This window comes from Oryctolagus cuniculus, chromosome 8, assembly GCF_051225735.1.
Source record: "Oryctolagus cuniculus isolate XC-2025 breed Fujian yellow rabbit chromosome 8, ASM5122573v1, whole genome shotgun sequence".
Lineage (NCBI taxonomy): Eukaryota > Metazoa > Chordata > Mammalia > Lagomorpha > Leporidae > Oryctolagus > Oryctolagus cuniculus.
This window is the reverse complement of record NC_142874.1, coordinates 137,801,187-137,823,014: the sequence shown is the minus strand read 5'-3', so window position 1 is coordinate 137,823,014 and position 21,828 is coordinate 137,801,187. Positions and strand designations below refer to the sequence as shown.

Sequence of the window (21,828 nt, the reverse complement as noted above, 5' to 3'; positions counted from 1 at the left end):
AACCATAAATCAACTTATTTAAATCTCTTCTGTAAAGCATCTTGGGAGCATATTAGAATGCAGATACGCTATAATCTGGAAGAATTGCGTGATTCTCATGCAACTGTGCATTGCAGTTGGGGTAGCAGGTGCTTATTAAACATCAGACAATGCCTTGTAGCAAGAGCCTCATCATGTTTTCATTAACCCCAATCAAGAAAAGAGCAAGAAAAATAAAACCTCAACTTACCTTTTTCCTTAACCGAGCAGCATTTACCAATTCACCATTATGTGCCACAGCTATTTTCCCATGAAGCGTTTCAACAACAAAGGGCTGACAATTTTCCAATTCAGAGTTTCCTGTAGTGGCGTACCTCGTGTGCCCGATTCCAAGATTTGAAACATATAATTTCTTCAAATTGTCTTCAGTGAAGACATGATTTACAAGACCCATTCCCTTGCAAAGTAAAAGTGCATTTTAGAAAAAAACAGGGACTGGTAATGCTAGGGAATAATAAAACCCTCTCTGTTCACGCCATCCAAACTAGACAATGCAGTTTAGCTAACGTCTGCACTTCAGAATCCTCACCTTAAGAAGAAAAAAAAGATTATCCTAATTGTAAAAAAGTGAACGATTTAGTGGCATTTAGTACATTCACAATGTTGAACTACTTCTATTTTATGGGATACTTTCCATTAAAACATTTAAGAACGGGGCCAGCATTGTGGTACGGCAGGTTAAACCAGCTGACCCGCTGGCATTCCATATCAGAACACTGGTTTTGGTCCTGGCTGCTCCACTTCTAATCCTGCTCTGTGCTAATGCACCTGGGAAGTAGCCGAAGCTGGCCCAAGTGCTTGGGCCCCTGCTACCCATGCAGGAGACTCAGATGGAGTTCTTGCCTCCTGGCTACAGTTTGGCCCTGTCCCATTCGTTGAGGGTATTTGGGGAGTAAACCTTGGATGGAAGCGTTCTCTCTCTCTCTCTTACTGTAACTGCCTTTCAAACGAATAACCCTTTTTTTTTTTTTTTTTAAGATTTATTTATCTATTTGAAAGTCAGAGTTACACAGAGAGGAGAGGCAGAGAGAGAGAGAGAGAGAGAAGTCTTCCATCCACTGGTTTACTCCACACCTGGCCACAACGGCCAGAGCTGCGCCGATCCAAAGTCAGGAGCCAGGAACTTCTCAGTCTCCCACACAGGTACATGGGCCCAAGTACTTGGGCCATCCTCTACTGCTTTCCCAGGCCATCCTCTACTGCTTTCCCAGGCCACAGCAGAGAGCTGGATCAGAGGTGGAACAGCCAGGTCTTGAACCAGCGCCCATATGGGATGCCAGTGCTTTAGGCCAGGGCGTTAACCAGCTGTGCCACAGTGCCGGCCCCACAAATAACTCTTTTTTAAGTCAGCATTTAAGAACAGATGTACTAAGCAATAAAATTTGTCAAATATAAACTAAAATTTAAAAAATCAAGGCATCTTAAAGACTAAATGAATGCCCTCCTGTTTGAGTGAGCAGGTGGAGCAGCAATCTACCACTAGGGAAGAAATACATCCAGATTTAACAAAAGTTAGGATGATCCAAAGGGCACTACATCTAACTGAAATTATTTATTCTGATCCCACCTCCCCCATATATCAGTGATCAGGTTATCTTTTTATCATCAACAGTCTTTAATATCCAACTTTACCTTGTGTGTTTTGAACGTTGGCACTGAACTGCCGTCACTGGTCACAATGCCAGCACTCTCCTGACCCCTGGAAACACAAAAAGGCATCGGCTGTTACATCTGTCCAACGGATAAGCTCCTTGAAGAGCTTTGTCAGTAAGCACCCAGGGACACAGTGGAAGCCACCACACCAGCACCGCCTACACTGATACTAGAGGACTAGCAAGAGCAGCCAGTGTTGTTACAGGACCGTACTGCATCCAGCTCTACCTAGTACCCAGCTACTGTCCTAAACATTTGACATGAATGACCTCATCTGGCTTTCACAACAGTCCTATGAAATAGGTACTGTGATTACCATTCCCATTTTACACACAGCACCCTGATGGAGTGGGAAGGAAGCTGCCCAATGTCACGCAGAGAGCAAAGAGGAAAGCCAGGATCAGAACAACTGAACTCCAGAGTTTGTGCTGCTTCTACAGCGCAAGGTCCTTGATAAGAGAAGAATTCCACAATGTCCTACACTACATTACAGACTGGAGGAAGGCAGGAAGGAAGATATGAGGAGTTTACATCAAACTGACAGCTTTGGGCTAAACCAGCAAAGACAAGACTAAAAGAGACTGCTCCACACTCCCTTCCCATATGTTGAAAGTCATTATGGTGACTTGGCCCTCTGCATACAAACCGTCCACATGCAGTAACCCGTCTCCTTATGGACCACCTTCCTAACCAGGACTATGCCCACTTGTGTTGTCCCGCTCCTTTATCTACAGGCAACGTAGGTTCAAAGTTGTGATCTGTTTTCTTCTCTCCAAATTATAAAACACTCTGGCATTTATGAGGCCCTTGTTTGGCTTAATGGGTAAGACAACAGCTCAGATGTTTGCACCACCCATTGGAGTGCTGGGCTCAAGTCTTGTCTCCACTTCTGATTCCACCTGGGCCTGGCCCAGCACCAGCTGTTGCAGGCATTTGGGGAGAGAACCAGTAGAGGGGAGCTCTGTTTTGTCTCCCTGCCTCCCAAAGAAACAAATTAAAAAGCAACCCTGACTTTTTAGTCAGTGGACATTTTCCCAAATGCTATGTGCCACGCTACTGGGGCTGAGGGAATCTCACAGAACCACTCCTCTACTCGGCCAGCACATGTAGCAGCTCAGTAAAACCACGTAGGTTTGTTCAGAGACCTTTTGGTATCTGACTTTTTTGTTTTAACATCTCTACTTAAGACTCCAACAGGATGAATGCATAGATAAAGAAGAGGTATTCAAAGAGCTAATAGAAAAGGCATGCTACGAAAAAAACTGCATGGATTTCAAAATCATTTTGCACCAAAAATAACTCTGCTCCCTGGCAGTGCAGCTCCTCGGGGCAATCCCCTGCACACCATCAGCCCAGGGCGCTCTCAGCCCCCTTCTCTGTCTCTGGTCCTCGGAGGATGGCTTGCCTGGGCAGGGACAACTGATGCTTCCTGGCCAGGATGACTGGCAGAACTGGAAGGCTGCCACTCTTAGGTACTTAGCCTCCACTGCCTGCAGAGGTGAGGACCCCATTTCTCTGTGTTCTCTCTCAAGTCCTCAGAGAACGGCTTGCCTCTGAGAAGACAACTGATGACTCCTGGCCAGGGTGACTCACTGGAGGAACTGGAAGGTGTCTGCTCATGGATGTTCAGTACCTGATGCCCTCAGGGGCAAGGACCCCTCCATTTACCCTAGCAGGCTCCCTTTGTCCTCCACAAAGGTTAAAAGCCTACTGGTCTCCCTACATTTTGCTGACCACCCTGTTTAGAAACATCCTGGACTGAAAGACTTGACATTCAAGGACGAGTACAACTCTTTACTGTCCCTCTCCTGAACATGGGTTGGCCACCCAGCATCAGAGACCTTCCCTCTTAAAGGGGAAGTGTTGGGCCTTCCTCTTAGCCAGAGAAGCACCAAAGGTACCCTACAGTGGGCACAATGCCTCCATGAGGTGGGCTCCCATTTAAATTGAATGTCTCCCTCCTAACGGGACGCCTCCAAGAGGGTTCACCCTGGTTGCCGCCTAGTTGGGCTGTGTGGTTGGGCTGTCTGGCCATCCCAATCACCTTAATAATGGGACAATCAGGCTGGTGCCACGGCTCACTAGGCTAATCCTCTGCCTGCGGTGCCGGCACACTGGGTTCCAGTCCCGGTTGGGGCAATGGATTCTGTCCCGGTTGCCCCTCTTCCAGTCCAGCTCTCTGCTGTGGCCAGGGAGTGCAGTGGAGGATGGCCCAAGTGCTTGGGCCCTGCACCCGCATGGGAGACCAGGAGGAAGCATCTGGCTCCTGGCTTTGGATCAGCGCTGTGCGCTGGCCGCGGCGGCCATTGCAGGGTGAACCAAAGGTAAAGGAAGACCTTTCTGTCTCTCTCTCTCACTGTCCACTCTGCCTGTCAAAAAATAAATAAATAAATAAATAGATAATGGGACAATCACTTTAATCAAGGTCATTTAATCCCCAGACTCTACAAAAGAGGTGTGTAGCCCCAACGTGAACTTCCAGAACAGGAGTTCTGGCCAGCTCTATCTCTCTATTCCAATCTTTAAGGAAATCTCTGGTATTCTCTGCTGTTCTCTGTTAAGTTTTGTCTGCTTGGGAAAGTTGAGTCTTAGAACAGTGAAGATTGTTATCCAGCCCAGGGGCTGCTGGCGCCCGTATTTTCCGTCTCCATGGCTGGGCTTTGGGTCAACTTGGGTACAGTAGGTGGAGTTCTAAGCAGACATGAGGGTCGCATACTCTGCCCTTCCCATTACAGGCCCAGGGGCCAAGGAGAGTTGTTTTGTAAAACTCCTGAGATGCTTTCTAAAACACGACATGCAATGGACGTAATAACTGGCTCTGTTTGTGAGTTGCTTAGTTTTATCATTTTAACCACGACTATTGTTAAGTCTTTTGCCATCCACGGTTCTGACTGTACGAACATTTGAAATTCTATTATGAGGAACACTAACTTTTTTTTTTTGACAGGCAGTTAGACAGTGAGAGAGACAGAGACAGAGACAAAGGTCTTCCTTCCGTTGGTTCACCCCTCAAGTGGCCGCTATGGCCGGTGCTGCGTTGATCAGAAGCCAGGAGCCAAGTGCTTCCTCCTGGTCTCCCATGGGGTGCAGGGCCCAAGGACCTGGGCCATCCTCCAATGCACTCCTAGGCCACAGCAGAGAGCTGGACTGGAAGAGGAGCAACCAGGACAGAATCCGGCATCCCAACCAGGACTAAAACCCGGTGTGCCGGTGCTGCAGGCGGAGGATTAGCCTAGTGAGCCACGGCACCGGCCCAAATGTTCTTTAATAACAGGTTTCTGACTGCTTTAAGATCAGTGATAAGAAGTTCTAGAAGTCTTGGAAGTGGGGGAGGAACTACAAGATCCATGAAACTGCTGATGGAGATCAAACAAGAATTCCTGACATGAGAATGAATTAATGCAATCTGTGCATTTCTCTGTCTTTTATTTAAAATATTGTTGGCTCTCTATTTGAATGTTTCATCTTTTAGGTTCAGGAAACCTATTCCCTGTGATTTCTATGGCATACTGTGCTTTGGTATAGTTCTGTAAACAGAGATGGAAGTGTTTACCTTTTCCACCCTACTAAGTTCCTCTAAAATTCAAACACTTTTATGAGGATTTTTGGTTTCCCATGGCAATGCGATTGCACGAGTTCAGAGGATTCTGTTCTCATAACAGGATATAGTTGGAAACACTGGTACATCTAAAATTATGCACAGAATGCCTGGCTTCAAGGGTTCCCGACCTTGCAGCAAGTAAATGGAGCAGGTTATTTCTTAGTAGGCCCAGAAAATTCGAGGTCAGGCATCATAGTTATAAAAGTCTGCCTTGGATTGGCATCACTTTGAGAGTTTCCTAAATCCAAGATTATTATATAGCAAAGCAACTTTTGTTACTGTACTTAAGGCAAACTGTCAGTCAACAAACTAAAATATACCTGCCAGGGCCGGCACTCTGGTGTAGTGGGTAAAAGCCACCGCCTGCAGTGCCAGCATCCCATATGGGCGCCGGTTTGAGTCCCGGCTGTTTCACTTACGATCCAGCTCTCTGTTATGGCCTAGGAAAGCAGCTGAAGAAGGCCCAACTCCTTGAGCCCCTGCACCCATGTGGGGAACCCAGAAGAAGCTCCTGGCTCCTATCTTTGGATCAGCTCAGCTCTGGCCATTGAGGTCATTTGGGGAGTGAACCAGTGGATGGAAGACCTCTCTCTCTCTCTCTCTGGCTCTACGTCTCTCTGTAACTCTTTCAAATAAATAAAATAAATCTTTAAAAAAATAAAATAACACATACCAGCCTTTCACTTTGATGTCCTTGTAGTTGTTTTTATTTTTTTTTCCCCTTTTTGAGCTTTGTGCTTATTGCCTGTCAGAATTCTCCAGAAGTACAAGTCCCAGTAAGGTAATGCTGACTTGATACTTCGGGATGATGAACAGATCCAGCTAAGTTTAACAACCGACTCCAGGTAAAGTCAGCCCAAGGACCCTTCCTTCCAAAGTGGTCCTTAGGCTAACAGTTCCTTCCAAAACCTCTGTTGCTCAAATGTGGCTGAACGGGTTCTGACAGACTCCTGGTCATTAAAATACCTCTCTCCCACACGGGACTGGATCAACAACCAGGTCAAATCCAGGCTGGCCATGAGGGACAAACGGAACCTAGTTACAAGATGAGTGATCAGCCGTGTGCTCAGAAAAAGATCTCGATCACGAGGAGGGAATAAAAATCAAGATGGAATCACCGGTGTCAACCTTAAACAAAGTGGATAAAGCTGAGAGGTTATGAAGTAAGGGTTCTAATGCACAGTTATGTAACAGTAACTATCATAAAAGACTACTAGAACTCACTCTATAGAGGGTCCCTGTTTCAAAAGGGAGAAACTAACTGGACATGATATTGTTTTTCTTACCTAATGGTAAAATCTACACAGCACTCAACAGTGCTCAAGGTGTTGAGGAAGCTCTGACTTACTTGTACCTGAGGAGTAAGGATTAAGACTGGGGATAGTGACTTCAAATTTGGGGACACTATTTTATTTTGTACACTAATGGTGTGCATTTAAAAAACCTGGACATTGTCACCCAAGACCGGCTGAAAAGAGCCACTCTGATGTGTTGTAGGAGACAGATGAGCTTGCTTTGGGGCAGCCCAGCACAGTGCATTCAGCTCACCACGGGCTGCCACTTCTGGAAAAGGAGGTCACTGGCTCACTTCTGGCTATCCGAGGAAATATCAGGTCATGTTATTTGAACAATATTGTCTTTAAAGCCAGTCACCTCGCCCCAGACCTGGAACCAATGATAGGCTACTGAACAAGTGTGTCCCAACAGGCTGGATCTGACTGATGTCAGATCCGGAACTCTTCAAGTTCGGAAAGAGCTGCATGGATCAGAACAATCAAAGGCTGGATATCCAGGAAAACTCTGCGAACAGTAATCTGCCACTAGGCATCTTAGCCCAGAAGGCTGAACTCAAAGCCCTCACCTCACCTCACCTCACCTCACCCTGTCTTAGAAGAGGTAAGAGAGGGGCCGGTGATGTGGCGTAGCAGGTAAAGCTGCCGTCTTCAGTGCCGGCATCCCACATGGCAGTGGAAGATGGCCCAACTTCTTGGGTCCCTGTACCTGCAGGGGAAGACCTATCTCTCTCTCTGCCTCTCCTTCTCTCTCTGTGTAACTCTGACTTTCAAATAAATAAATAAATCTCTTTTTTTCCTTTTTTTAAAAAAAGAGGTAAAAGAGTAAACATTCACATAGATTCTAAGTAAAGAAAGATGAATGTTGATGGCATCGGCTTCCCCTGGGATAGAAGAGAAGATGTATTTTGGGCCTTTCTTGGGTTCAAGGAAGACGAGGGGAAAAAGTAGAGGAACCTGCCCATTTCCCAAGCTTACAAGACCTGTCTTCCATCGGCATGAACACCTGCTATCCATCTTTGGTCTAGAGATACGACTGGAGAGTGTGACCTTGCACATTAAGGCACTGACAAATAACACGTAATGTGTCTTAAAATGACAGTGCCACACACCCAGAATAATGTTATGTCTGACCCCACACTAAGCCTTAATCAATGGCTCTACTCCTGGTTTGGGACTAGAAGTTTTCTGGTGGGAAAAACACTATCTTTCTGGCTTTCATTTGAGGTATGGGAATGCTAGAATGTTGTTACCTTTCCTGCTGCTACGGAATGGTGATGCAACTCCAGGATAAAACTGTAAAACTAAGCCAGATCCTATTACGGGCAGAGAATCTCTTCAGTTAAGCCAGGAACAGGGATTTTCTTAAAGTAAATGTTCATAGTCTCCTTCACCCAATACTGAAACACCCTCACTTCACCCCTTCAACAGCAGATGGTTGGTAGAACGTTTAGCAGCCCTACTCCTACAGGACTGAGGAGTACCAAGAAATAGGGACATTGAAACTAAGCCTGAGGGCCAGCACCGTGGCTCATTAGGTTAATCCTCTGCCTGAGGCGCCGGCATCCCATATGGGTGCCGGGTTCTAGTCCTGGTGGCTCCTCTTCCAGTCTAGCTCTCTGCTGTGGCCCTGGAAGGCAGTGGAGAATAGCTCAAATGCTTGGGCCCTGCACCCGCATGGGAGACCAGGAGAAGCACCTGGCTCCTGGCTTCGGATCGGCGCAGTGTGCCGGCCTTAGTGGCCATTGGTAGGGTGAACCAATGGAGGGAAGACTTTCTGTCTCTCTCACTGTCTAACTCTACCTGTCAAATAAAAAGAAACTAAGCCTGAAAGAGTAGCTTAAAAGCAGATGCTAGATACAAGCAAGCTCCTATCTCTAGCCTCCCTCCCCTCAAGTGTCCTCGCCCTGTCTTTTGATAGTATTAAAATTGAGGGAGTGCTACAGCTGGTCTTACAAGATTCTGATCACCCAGTTCTAATCACTCATGAAGCCACTTGCCTCTCCAGTAGATTACACCTTGATGATCAGTATCATCTCACAGTCCTACTTCGAGGAAACTCAAGGTCTGGGACAGAATGTACCAGCTGTCCGCATGTAGCCCCCAGCCTGCACTACACTGCTGACCAATCAGAGAAGGATCATGAATAACACTTGATCTCAGTACTACCTGAGACTGACTGGAAATGGCCACTGAATGGATCTCTGGGTTATGTCACTATTTTGTAGCTAGAGTTGTTTATATGTAAGCTTGTATGTTGTTATACAAAGCCAGCCAATTCAGGGTGAAAAAAAAAAAGATAACTAAAATAATGATTCAGAGAAAATTATATTGATCCAAGTGCCTGTTGGTTTACATAACTCAAGCAAAATCTTGAGGGACAGATGCTTTAAATTCATTTTTTACGGGTAAAGAAGATAGGGGCCAGCATTACAACACAGCAGGTTAAACTGCCTGCGAGGCGCACCGGCATCCCATACCGGCAACAGTTCAAGTCCTGGCTGCTCCACTTCTGATCCAGCTCCCTACTAATGTGCCTGGGAAAGCAACGGAAGATGGCCCAAGTATGTGGGCCCCTATCACCCACATGGGAGACCTGGATGGCATTCCAGGCTCCTGGCTGGCATTTAGGGAGTGAACCACCAAATGGACAATCCATCTTTCTCTGTACTCTGCCTTTCAAACAAATAAATTTTTTAAAAAAATATTTTAAAAAGAGGGGGCATGGGTAAAGACAGTTTCAGAATTCTGACCATACATTTGTGCCTGAGCTTGCTAGCCAGAAAAACAAATGATTCAGATAAAGGTACGGTATTCATTATGTTCTGTGTATATGTTCTCTTACTAAAAATGCTTTTCTTAAAAACTTTTACAGAGTTATTTCAAGATGTAAAATAAAGGAACCAGTAGATAAGAGAAAAAAAATAGAAAGAAAGCTATAAGCATGTATATATTCTTGGTGAAGAAGGTCATGAACAGAAAATTTTATTTGGAAAAAGAAAGGCATTAGGTATGAAATTTCTGGCCTAAGGTGAAATGACTGGACTACCCTGGACTGGAAAGGAAAAGATGGGACAAATGACTGAGGGAATACCAGAATGTTATAGGGGCCAGCCTTGGGCACAGTACTTAAGCCACTGCCTGCAATGCCAGCATCCCAAATGGATGCCAGTTTGAGTTCTAGTTGTTCCTCGTCTGATCCAGCTTTTCACTAATGCACCTGGGAAGGCAGGGAAAGGTGGCCCAAGTGCTTGGGCCCCATGTGGAAGATCCAGATGGAGTTCCAGGCTCCTAGCTTTGGCCTGGCCCAGGTCTGCTGCTGCAGCTATTTGGGGGAGTGAACCAGGGATGGAAGACCTCTCCCTCTGTCTTTCCCCAACTCTCTGTTACTCTGTCCTTCAAACAAATAAATCTTTTTAAAAAGTTGTAGAAAGTTTGTGGAAGGTGAATGTTGTGTGAGATTAGGTTGGCTGAGATTAAAAAGAAATTGGAGACCCTAGGCTTCGGTTTTCAACTCTGTCATGTCCCCTAGTCATTCTTATAAGATGTCTCAGGCCAGAGCTAAGCCATTCTCTGCTGATTTCCTAGGTGCATTAGTAAGGAGCTGGATTGGAAGTGGAGGAGCTGGAACTTGAACCCATATGAGATGCAGGTGGCAGCTTAACCCACTACATCACAACGCTGGCCCCTGTAACACTTTTGGATAAATAAATCTTTAAAAAAATTTATTTTTGTATTTGAAAGGCGGAGTTACAGAGAGACAGGAAAAGGCAGAGGGAGAGATCTTTCATCCTTTGGTTCATTCCCCAAGTGGCAGCAACAGCTGGGACTGGGCCAGGCATAAGGCAGGAGCTGAAACTTCATCAGGGTCTTCCACAGGGTGGCAGGGACCCAAGCACTCAGTCTATCTTCCAGCCACTGGTTCACTCCCCATGGCTGCAACGGCTGGAGCTGGGCCAATACGAAGTCAGGAGCTTCTTCCAGGTCTCCCACGTGGGTGCTGGGGCCCAAACACTTGGGCCATCTTCTACTGCTTTCCCAGGCCATAGCAGAGAGCTGGATAGGAAGTAGAGCTACCAGGACATGAACTGGTGCCCATATGGGATGCCGGCACCACAGGTGGAGGCTTAACCTACTACACCACAGTGCCAGCCTCTCCATGAACTTTTTGAAATCTCCTTGTATACAACAGAAGACAAATGTTTAGTTGTAGCTAGGTACTAAATTTATAAACAAACTTTTGGTTTTGCTTTTTTTCTATTCTGCGTTTTCCAAACTTTCCCCAACAAATATCACTTTTGATATCAGATTAAAATAAACAATGCTTAAAAACCCTCACTGACTGAGCACTCTAACCATGTCTGTATTTCATGCATTACATTAGTGTTTTGTAGTGACACAGGAAGACAGTTAAAACTAGATGAATAAGGCCAGCGCTGCGGCTCACTAGGCTAATCCTCCGCCTAGCAGCGCCGGCACACCGGGTTCTAGTCCCGGTCGGGGCGCCGGATTCTGTCCCGGTTGCCCCTCTTCCAGGCCAGCTCTCTGCTGTGGCCAGGGAGTGCAGTGGAGGATGGCCCAGGTGCTTGGGCCCTGCACCCCATGGGAGACCAGGAAAAGCACCTGGCTCCTGGCTCCTGGCTCCTGCCATCGGATCAGCGCGGTGCGCCGGCCGCAGCGCGCTGGCCGCGGCGGCCATTGGAGGGTGAACCAACGGCAAAGGAAGACCTTTCTCTCTGTCTCTCTCTCTCTCACTGTCCACTCTGCCTATCAAAAAAAAAAAAAAAAAAAAAAAGAGAGAGAGAGAGAGAGAAAAAAAAACTAGATGAATAAAGGGTAACACGTAGTTTCAAGACAGAGAATCGGGCAGCGCCACAGCTCACTGGGTTAATCCTCCGCCTGCGGCGCTGGTACTTCAGGTTCTAGTCCCGGTTGGGGTACCGGATTCTGTCCCGGTTGCCCCTCTTCCAGGCCAGCTCTCTGCTGTGGCCTGGGAGGGCAGTGGAGGATGGCCCAAGTGCTTGGGCCCTGTACCCGCATGGAAGACCAGGAGGAAGCATCTGGCTCCTGGCTTCGGATCGGCACAGCACGCTGGCCGTAGCAGCCATTTTGGGGGGGTGAACCAATGGAAGGAAGACCTTTATCTCTGTTTCTCTCTCTGTCTAACTCTGCCTGTCAAAAAAAGAAAAAAAGAGAGAGAGAATCAGCATCATCGCAGAGTAAAGCTCCAACAAAAGTTCCAACGGCTCAGTAATTATTAATAGTTCCAAGCAGGTATTATATATACACTATATTTTTATTGAAAGATTTTGGCTTCAAAGAGTATAGATCAGAGTAGAAAAAAAGTCTTTCATACTTGTACATTTACTGTATGATAGTTAATACATTAACTATTGGTTATTAACTATTATTAACTATTAGTTAAAAAATCTTTTTCCAAAATTACATAATGTAATTGTTCAGGCATTTTATTAATCAGAAATAAAAACTTCATAAAAAATGGATTTTACTTACTTTTCAATGCATGACATACCACAGTAAATGCAGAATATTATACATCATATAAGACCAAATAAATCATGAAACAGGGATTTTTTTATTAAGCAAAATAATAAAGTCTTTAAATCTACTTATATCACAAGACTAGATGATTCATGTCAAAGAAAAAGTATATTAATATTGGTTATAAACCTCGTGGCCAAAAGAACTTCTGGCACTCCTTTGGTAAGATAATTACATAAGAAACAAAAGGCACACAAAAAGGCTTTGCTTCCCTGTTGCCTCAAGGCTAATTTTTCCTTACAGCTGAAATGAATAAGGTTAGCAATCATTAGGTCTAGGCTTCCCTAATCCCAGATTCTGCTTACTTGGCAGTTTCTCAAGTTACTCCCTCAGGCAGCCTGAACCAGTTAAATCAGATCCTTTCAGCTCTTCGGAGCTGACTGACATCCAGCCTTCTGGTTCCCTAGGAACCAAGACCCTGGCTAGAAGTAGTGAATCATTTCCAGGTCACTTTTGTAACCGAGTGTAGGAAGTAGGCAAACACGGCCAGTGGGGGAGCAGCGCAATAGGGGCGGAGAAGCTGAAGCGGTGCTTCAGTCTGTGCTCTTGAGCGCGTTTTTCAGAGGGTGTTCTGGGAAGACTGTACTGTGAGACACTGTAGCAGAGAAGGCCAGACCACCGCAAAGAAGGAACAGCTACAGCTGAAAGAAACCAGTTTGAGTCAGAATTTTTTTGAACATATAATGCAGGAAAATGGATGATGCTGGAGCAAGACCCTCCTGCCACCCCTCACACCATCCTGGATACTGCCCTAACCTTGCTATATTAGCCAATTGTTTTTCAGGGAGGCAGTTCCTTTGGGGAACTGTACCTTCCCACAGTCTCCAGTGCTTGTTACAAGTTTCCTCCTGAGCACCTCCCACTCTCGCTGACACCCAAGTGATGGATACCTTGCACCTGCTAACTGGCAACCCAGATGGACTGCCCCTAGCCTCGGGTCGAAGTGTCAGCACATTGAGAGGAAAGTGGTTGGCAGCCGCACCTCAGAGCCTATTTGCCCTTTGGGAAATGGTTGCCCCACCCCTCTTGGCATGGAAAGTTTTGCTTGGTGCCTAGTGATCCTGAGTTGCTGACCCAAAGATTCAAATGGCAAAGTAGCTGCCTGGACCCCGTTTTGTCCAGCACCACATGGAAATGAGGGGCAAGTAATTAGAGATTAACTAGGGACTATTGCCTTAATAAAGTGTGTAAGACTTGCTGAAAGCCAAAGTCAGGACAAGAAGTGTGCTATCAGGAAAGAATTGAACACCGCAGAGGGACAGCCTTCCTAGGAGCTGAGGGACTGAGAATCACAAAAGGGTGGTCTGCGGGGTGGTGCTGTTGTGGTTAAGACACCACTTGAGGGCCGGCGCCGCGGCTCACTAGGCTAATCCTCCGCCTAGCGGCGCCGGCACACCGGGTTCTAGTCCCGGTCGGGGCGCCGGATTCTGTCCCGGTTGCCCCTCTTCCAGGCCAGCCCTCTGCTGTGGCCCGGGAGTGCAGTGGAGGATGGCCCAGGTGCTTGGGCCCTGCACCCCATGGGAGACCAGGAAAAGCACCTGGCTCCTGGCTCCTGCCATCGGATCAGCGCGGTGCGCCGGCCGCAGCGCGCCGGCCGCGGCGGCCATTGGAGGGTGAACCAACGGCAAAAGGAAGACCTTTCTCTCTGTCTCTCTCTCTCACTGTCCACTCTGCCTGTCAAAAAAAAAAAAAAAAAAAAAAAGACACCACTTGAAATGCCCACGCCCCACACTGAAGTGTCCAGGTTCAAATCCTGGCTCCAGCCTGCAGCTTCCCGCTAATGTGCACTGTGGGAAGCAGAGACGATGGCTCAAGTCGATGGAACCTGTCTCCCACACGAGAGACCTGGACTGAGTTCCCAGTCCTGAATGAGGCTCTGGCCCAGTCCTGGTTGTTGTGGGCATCTGAGGAGTGAACCACCAGATGGCAGATCTCTCTGCCTTTCAAATACATAAAATAAATGTTTTTAAAAAGTGGCCTGAAAAATATTCAGGTTGGATTTACCTTAGTATCGGTTACCCTGTCATTCCCTATTTCACAGATGTAGCACCATTTGATTCAGGCTCCAGGCTCTTGGCTTCAGCCCAGCCCAGCCCAGGCTAATGCAGCCATCGGGGGAGTGAACCATCAGATGGAAGATCTCTCTGTGTCTTTCTCTCTGTAACTCTGACTTCCAAACAAATAAATCATTTTTTTTTAAATGCTACTCCAGTTTCAGTTTTCTGATTGACCTATGTAGTATTCCTTATTAGTATGCACTTTTGGTTCCCTGACTGGTTGTTATTCTACTCCTCCCTTGATTGGTTAAATCTGGATCCAGTTTTCAGTAAGTGGCCAATCAGAATCACTGTGTATAAAACAGCCAGCACTCGCAAGCTTCTTGGCTTCTTTCTTGGAGTACTCCATTCCCCACAAACTGCTGTGGTGGGAGGTTTCCCGCTTTCAATAAATCTCACTTTGCTCACTGTCCCTCTGTGCGTGGAAATTCTTCAACATGACATACAACCAGGATTGCCATTATTGTCCTGCAGCCCAGGCTCCCTGGAGATACCTAGTTAGGAACAACTGAAACACTGTCCCTCTGTGCGTGGAAATTCTTCAACATGAGATACAACCAGGATTGCCATTATTGTCCTGCAGCCCAGGCTCCCTGGAGATACCTAGTTAGGAACAACTGAAACTGGACCCTAAAGGTATCCTTAGCTAGTTTGTCAGCAAGTTCATGATAATCAGAGTATGTATCCACCCCCTTAACCCATGTTAGAGCAGCCCCAAAAAAACAAAATTAGGCTTCAGCCCATCTGAGTTGCTATACCAGAGACACCTTTCCAGTATGGCTATCCATTTGCTTGAGCTGCCCAGATATGGACACTGAGAAAATAGTAAAACATTTATTGGGGTGAGCATTGTTCACTGCTTGGGATGCCCACATCCCATATCGGAGTGCCTAGGTTCAAGTCCCACCTCTGCTTCTGATCCATCTCCCTGCTACTGTGCACCCTGGGAAGCAGCAAGTGGTAACAAGAACTTGGGTTCCTGCCACCATGTGGGTGAAGTTCCAGGACCCTAGCCTCAGCATGGCTCAGCCCCTGCTGTTGCAGGCAATTGGGAAGCGAATGAGTGGATGGAAAACCTCTCCTTTAAATAAACAAACAAACAAACAAACAAAAACAAACAAACAAAAAAAGCCACACCAAGAAACAAAACCGTAACTACCATTAGAGTAAGCAGTGACTGCTCTTAACCAATATGCAAATATGATGTAGGTAAAGCTCCACCCATATGAATCAGAGTCTGGGCCCACTTACAGACTTGAAACTGAGTTCTCTTCAGGATCAGCTGAATCCCATCTGGATGGGACCTGACTTGGTTCTACTGACCACTCACCCTTCTCTTAAATTCCAAGATTTGACTCCTTGGATTTACCACACCCAAAGAAAGAAAGCTCCCGAGCCTACCCTGAACTGTGCTATAGACACCCTGGTGAGCAGGTGTGTCCGACCTAACACTGCCCTTCAAAACGAACCAACACCGATTATGAGACAGTCTTCCAAATACCCCGCCGTGTTCCTGATGGCCTCTAAGGGCTACCCCTGGTGACCAAGACTGATCTCATATTGTAGCAGGAGCTTTCCGCTCCCTTGTCCTGGGGGATGTCAGCAGGAAGCAGTTACAGAAGAATGACCTTTCTCCCTTACCCCTCAAGAACGAGAGTGAAATGTCTGCGGGGCGGGTTGGAACCCAGAGTGTAGGAAGCAGGCAACAAGGTGGCATAGGAGCAGGGCAGAGACCCAAACTGGTTTACTGGCTTCAGCTTGCTTCTCAGAGGATGTTCCAGGAGGCTTATTCAGACCGGACCAGATCACACAGTCAACCAAGGAAAGCTGCAAAAGACCAGTCTGAGTCAGAGTTTATTTCTCAGAGGCTGTTCCAGGAAGGATTATTCCGCTACGTTGCACTCAGATGGGGCCAGGCCATCATAAACAAGGATGGCTGCAAGAAACCTGCTTGAGTCACATTTTTGAACCTACAACATGAAAGTGGAACAGGAAAGCACTACACTGAGAAGGAGATTAAAGCTACCCTGAGCATCTGGGTAGAAAAAAAATCACATGAAAATGACTTTATGGAACACTGAGAAATAAAGGAAAATTTATTTACATTGCTAAAAGGCTGCAATCCTCGAGAATACACAGAGATTGGAAACAGTGCCAGGCAAAGTATAAAAATCTCAAATACGAATACAGAACAGTTAAATGCGCCCACAGCTCTGGAGGCTGCTCTAAAACCATGAAGTTCTTCAACGGTTTGGATGCCATCCTGCAGTACGAAGCTGCCACCCCAACAACAGAGGAAGTCAGAGACAGCAGGGACCTGGCAACCCCAAGCCCAGGGCAGCCCCAGAGACCACAGAAGGCAAAAAGAGACAGCACCATCCTTTTTTTTTGTTTCACAGCTTACAAAACTGTAAAAGTACAGGATTTCTGAGTTCACATGATGAATACGGCCAACTTTTTATAATATTTTATATGAGGTAAGACTTTTTTTTATAAAGGTTAAATGCTACTACCTTTTAAATCTGCAGAATACAGAAAAAGCACATTAAAATGGCATTAACTGCTAGTGCCAATTGTACGCCTCTTATGTTTTTGAAATATGCATTAACTTATAATATTTCCTAATGGCAAGAAGAGGGAAAATATAAAAAATGTACAACTTAGAGGCCACAACTGTGGCATAGCGAATAAAACCCACTGCCTGCAGTGCCGGTATCCCATATGGGCATCGGTTCAAGTCCCGGCTGTTCCACTTCCCATCCAGCTCTCTGCTATGGCCTGGGAAAGCAGGGGAAGATGACCCAAGTCCTTGGACCCCTACACCCATGTGGGAGACCTGGAAGAAGCACCTGGCTCTGGCAAATGAGGCCAACTGGGGAGTGAACCAAAGGATGGAGGACATTTCTCTCTCTCTGCCTCTCCTCTCTCTGTGTAACTCTGACTTTCAAATAAAATGAATCTTTAAAAAGAAAGTACAGCTAAACTGTTCTATTCCTACAGCTCCACACTTGACAGAAATTATCCCTTTGTTTTAATGTTCCTATTTTCCTAAGTTTGTAAATGAAAGTACTAAAATACTGAGAACTGATAAACAATTTTTAATTGCTTGTTTGGAAGAACAGTTCCATTTTAACAATGAAGAAAAACAAAAACAGACTTAATAGATTAAAATGATTTACGATTTCAGGACTTAGGCACGAAATGAGGTTCCTGATTGGCTGTGTTGTAAGCCCAACAGTATTTACCAAGAATTTGCTCATTGCAGATGATGAGGAATCACTAGGAACATTGGGATAAAAAAATAAAATCAACTGCAGTAATGAGATTTTCCCCACAGCCAAAGTCTTCTGGCACTCGCATGGGATGCTTGCGTCAGACAGTGGCTTAACCTGCTGTGTCACAATGCCAGCCCCATGGCCAAAGTCTTACAGATGCTACTGCTAATAGCAAAACTGTTCAACTCGAATCCCTGTAACACCCACTATCTGCGTATCATGGACCTAGTGCTGAGCTACACCCATCAGTGATGGGAAACCTCAAAGAGGAGAGAGACATGAATAAATGTAACACTCAGGAGAAAATGGTAACGAATAGAATAACAGCACCAAAGGCAAGGGAGGCTAAGACAGAGCTCACAGCTGGTGAACTTGGGTTAGCTGGACTTCCTGTCTACAGCTCAATAACAGATCATCTGAGTAAAGAAAAAAATCCACTCCACCCAAGGACACTCTTTGCATTTCTTTCGTTGTTGTTGTTGATTTATTTAATTATAATTATGTGAAAGTCAGAAGTAGAGAGAGAGGTAGAGATTTCTTCCATCGCTGGTTCATACTCCAGATGGCGCGACAGCCAGTATTGTGCCAGGCTGAAGCCAGGTGCTTCTTCCAGGTCTCCCATGCAGGTGGGTGACAAGGGCCTGAGGCTGCACAGTGGGGCTGGGGCCCTCTCAGACTTAGAGTGTCCTCTACAAGCAGGCTGTCAGCTGTGGCTGGAAAGCTTGTTTCCAGAACTGCCAGCATCTTCCCCACAAACAGCTCCTTGTTGCCACATAAGTGACCTTGGGGTTTTAAAATCACACCTTCAAATTAGTTACCACCTTCCACCCAGAGCTAGCAGAGGAGAGGAGCTTAGCTGAGACCTAAGAAGAATCTGGCTGTCTCCAAGAGACCCCTGCTAGCTCCATGAGCCCCAAGCCAATCAACACAGTATGTAAAACCCCGTCCAATGGGCACCCCCATAGAATGACTCAAAAAAAAACCCAGGCACTTCCTGAAAGCCAGTGTCCACTGGGGCGTTTGCCTGGTCTCCTCCAGGAATAAGGCATCAGGAAAAAATTTTTTTAATTTATTTTTCTTTTTTATAATTTATTTATTTTACTACACACATACACACACACACACACACACACAGAGCGAGGTCTTCCATCCACTGGTTCACTCCCCAATTGGCTGCAATGGCCAAAGCTGCTCTGATCCAAAGCCAGGAGCCAGGAGGTTCTTCCGGGTCTCCCATGTGGGTGCAGGGGCCCAAGCACTTGGGCCATCTTCTACTGCTTTCCCAGTCCATCTTCTACTGCTTTCCCAGTCCATAGCAGGGAGCTGGATCGGAAGTGGGGCAGCCGGGTCTCGAACCAGTGCCCATATGGAATGCCAGCACCATAGACGGCAGCTTTATTCTCTATGCCACAGCGCCAGCCCCAATCATGAAATTTCTGACACATTTCCTACTACTAAAATATACCACTTGGGGAAAAGGGCCTTTAGTCTTTCTCCAGTTTTCACAAGGATTCACTCAGTGTTGTGTGTGACTCTTCCAAGCCATCTGCTCATGAGCAGTCTTGGAGAAGTCACTCCAGGATCAAGGGGGCACTGGATTAGTGGGTTTTAAGGGCTCCCAGGAGATTTCAGGGTGCAGCCGGTGGAAACTACTTGATAAAAGTGCAGAAGCTAAACCGTCTCCTTGCCGTCCAACCTCAAACCAAATTTAATCTGGGAATGTGTTCTTAGGTAACCACAATTATCACAAATTATAATTCAATTTACTCTATAAGGATACACATCCCACATACTAAACCAGTGAAATGGAAGAGTAAGAAACAATAGTAGTTAAGTATGATTTGTTTTCCATCTCCTATGGAGAAAATTACTTTCTTGGATAATTTGCATCCAATTATTTATCTTATCTGACTACTAACCCATATCTATATCTTTTCTCCCCATCAATGCAGGTGCATGTATGTTAATAGTGGAACCCTTAAAAATTGTAATGAATGAAAGAGGAAGACACTGGACTGTGCCAGAAGTCAAGGCTCCCACAGGCACCTGGTCTGATAAAAGCATACACAACTAGAGTGAACAGTGAGAAATTAAGAGTATCTCAAACAACTGCTGCCAAGCTTCAGAAACCTGGAACTGACAGACTGGAAACAGTGCCAAGTACAAAAAACTAAAACATGAATACAAGATAAGAGCAGCCCAAGACCTCGGCATGACCAAGACCATGACATTTTTCAGAGTTGGATGGTACTCCGAGACACAATAAAACAGTAAAGTCACAACTGAAATCCCAAGACAGAGAACAAGCCACAGAAGGTGCCGGTGTACAAAAGGAAGAGGATCAGAGAGGTAGGACCTGAAGAAAAGTAACCTTAACATCACGTGACACTGCCTGAGAATATTCAGTACCATAACACAACTCTAACAGAGCTAAGGATAAATATGTTTCATTACATGGCCTGAACTATTTCCTTTACTTGTCATGAAACAAATGGAATGTGTATTTATTTGATGTCCCTCAGAACATAAAACATTACAAAGTTATATAATAGGTGAAAATAAAACTGAAATTCCAGAAAAAAGTTTAAAATAATGTAAAATCAATTTTAATAAAGTCAACATGCAACCTCAGGTGGCAAAAGAGAAAGCAAACTTTTATACCAATCATGGTAAAACCAAGTAAATACAAAAATGGCCAATGAAGAACTTAGAAAAACACAAAACACCCAAGAATGTCTTAGAAGTGGTAAGTTATTCTGGGACACATATAAAGTTCTTCAAAATAAATTTAACACAGAAACACAAATAACACATGTTCTTCCTTATATGTGGGAGCTATAAAAAAATCAAAACAAAAACAAACAAAAAGGCTTGTGTGTATTAGTATTGCTGCAAATAGAGTTTTGTAAAACTGTTCTATTGCTTTGTCAAACCAATGGTGAAGAATGTTATACTACTACAGTTTTGAGGATCTGCGATTACCTTGATTTACTGTTTTTGGGTAAAATGATCATTTTTCCATTCAGTGGTTTGTAACCACTGCCTATATTACCACTAAACTAGGGAAACAGCGGTCTTTTTGCCTTTATTTGTTAAGCTTATTTAGAGAAGTATTAAGCCTTTTTACTGTAATGCAAATTTAAATATGCTACCTCAAAAATGAAAAAGAGAGACTGAGAAAACAGAAACAGAAGTAGAGAGGGGTGGGAGCAACCAGGTGTCTCTGTGGGCCTAACTCTAAAACAGGGATACTGGACCAGGTGCTCTGGAAGATCTTGACTAACCATAAAGTTCCCAGATTTTATTATCCGACCTCAATGCTGCAGTCCTAATTCTAAGAATGTGCAGAGAAGAGAGTGGAATGGCAGAGTTAAGATTGGGAGATGGCCATGAGAAGTCTCAAACTGTTTCATGGTAGACAAGAGAGAAACCAGGACTGCCAGAACAGAACACCCACCCCCATTACACTTAGCACGCAAGGTGACTTGAGAGACTCAGTGCTGGAAGCCCAGCCAAAGACGCCATTGTTGGGTACAGGTCCAAACACCCAGCCAGACACACACCCGCTCTCTACCACTACAGTCAGGAAAGATGCTAACTGGCGGGGAACCTACAGCACAGGAAAGCAAACACATTTAGTCCATCAGGGTTACTCCAAATACATGACAGTTTCAGACACAACTCTGGAATGAAAGTGAATAAAACCAAACCACTCTACATCCCCTTGTGTTCACAGTCACTGCTGGAGATGAAGCAGAAGCCGACTTGGTCGTCAGTGAGTCAGAGACCAGGAGACATAGATATAGAACAAATTCCTCTCACAGGTAAAATATCATTCTTTGTGTTTGTGTGGACACATCAATGTCCTAATATAGCAGGTTGCTATGACTGAACCATGTAAAGGCAAAATTCATAGGTTGAATCCATAATCTGCCTCCCAACACTGCAAAGTGGTAACATCTGGAGCTGGGGCCTTGGAATATAATGTCTAGATGAGGCCACTGAGTGGAGGTCTCATGACAGGTTTTATAGTTTATAATGCAAAAATAAGATAGAATACCTAGTATAACATTATGTGAAACACCGTTACATGATTCATACTTAGAAACATATAAATGGGGACCAGCACTATGGCAGAGTGGATTAAGCCTCCACCTGTAGCACTAGCATCCCATATGGGCACCGGGTTCTAGTCCTGGCTGCTTCACTTCCAATCCAGGGAAGTGGCCTGGGAAAGCAGTAGAAGATGGCCCAAGTGCTTCTGCCCCTGTACCACATGGGAGACCAGAAAGAGTCTCCTGGCTCCTAGCTTCAGACTGGCCCGGCTCCAGCCGTTTGGAGAGTGAACC

The 21,828-nt window shown here is 45.6% G+C and overlaps 1 protein-coding gene across 2 annotated transcripts in view; it reads right to left on the bottom strand.

Annotated features, from left to right (window-relative positions):
* The window catches only part of PPAT (phosphoribosyl pyrophosphate amidotransferase), a 59,739-nt gene that overhangs the window by 16,606 nt on the left and 21,305 nt on the right, over positions 1–21,828 (bottom strand). For both annotated transcript variants that reach the window (XM_002717162.6, XM_089302724.1), the window contains exons 2-3: positions 1,672–1,738; positions 230–436 (exon numbers count right to left, since the gene is read on the bottom strand). In XM_002717162.6, coding sequence (XP_002717208.1) covers positions 230–436; positions 1,672–1,738 — 274 coding nt within the window. The remainder of the gene's footprint in view (positions 1–229; positions 437–1,671; positions 1,739–21,828) is intronic.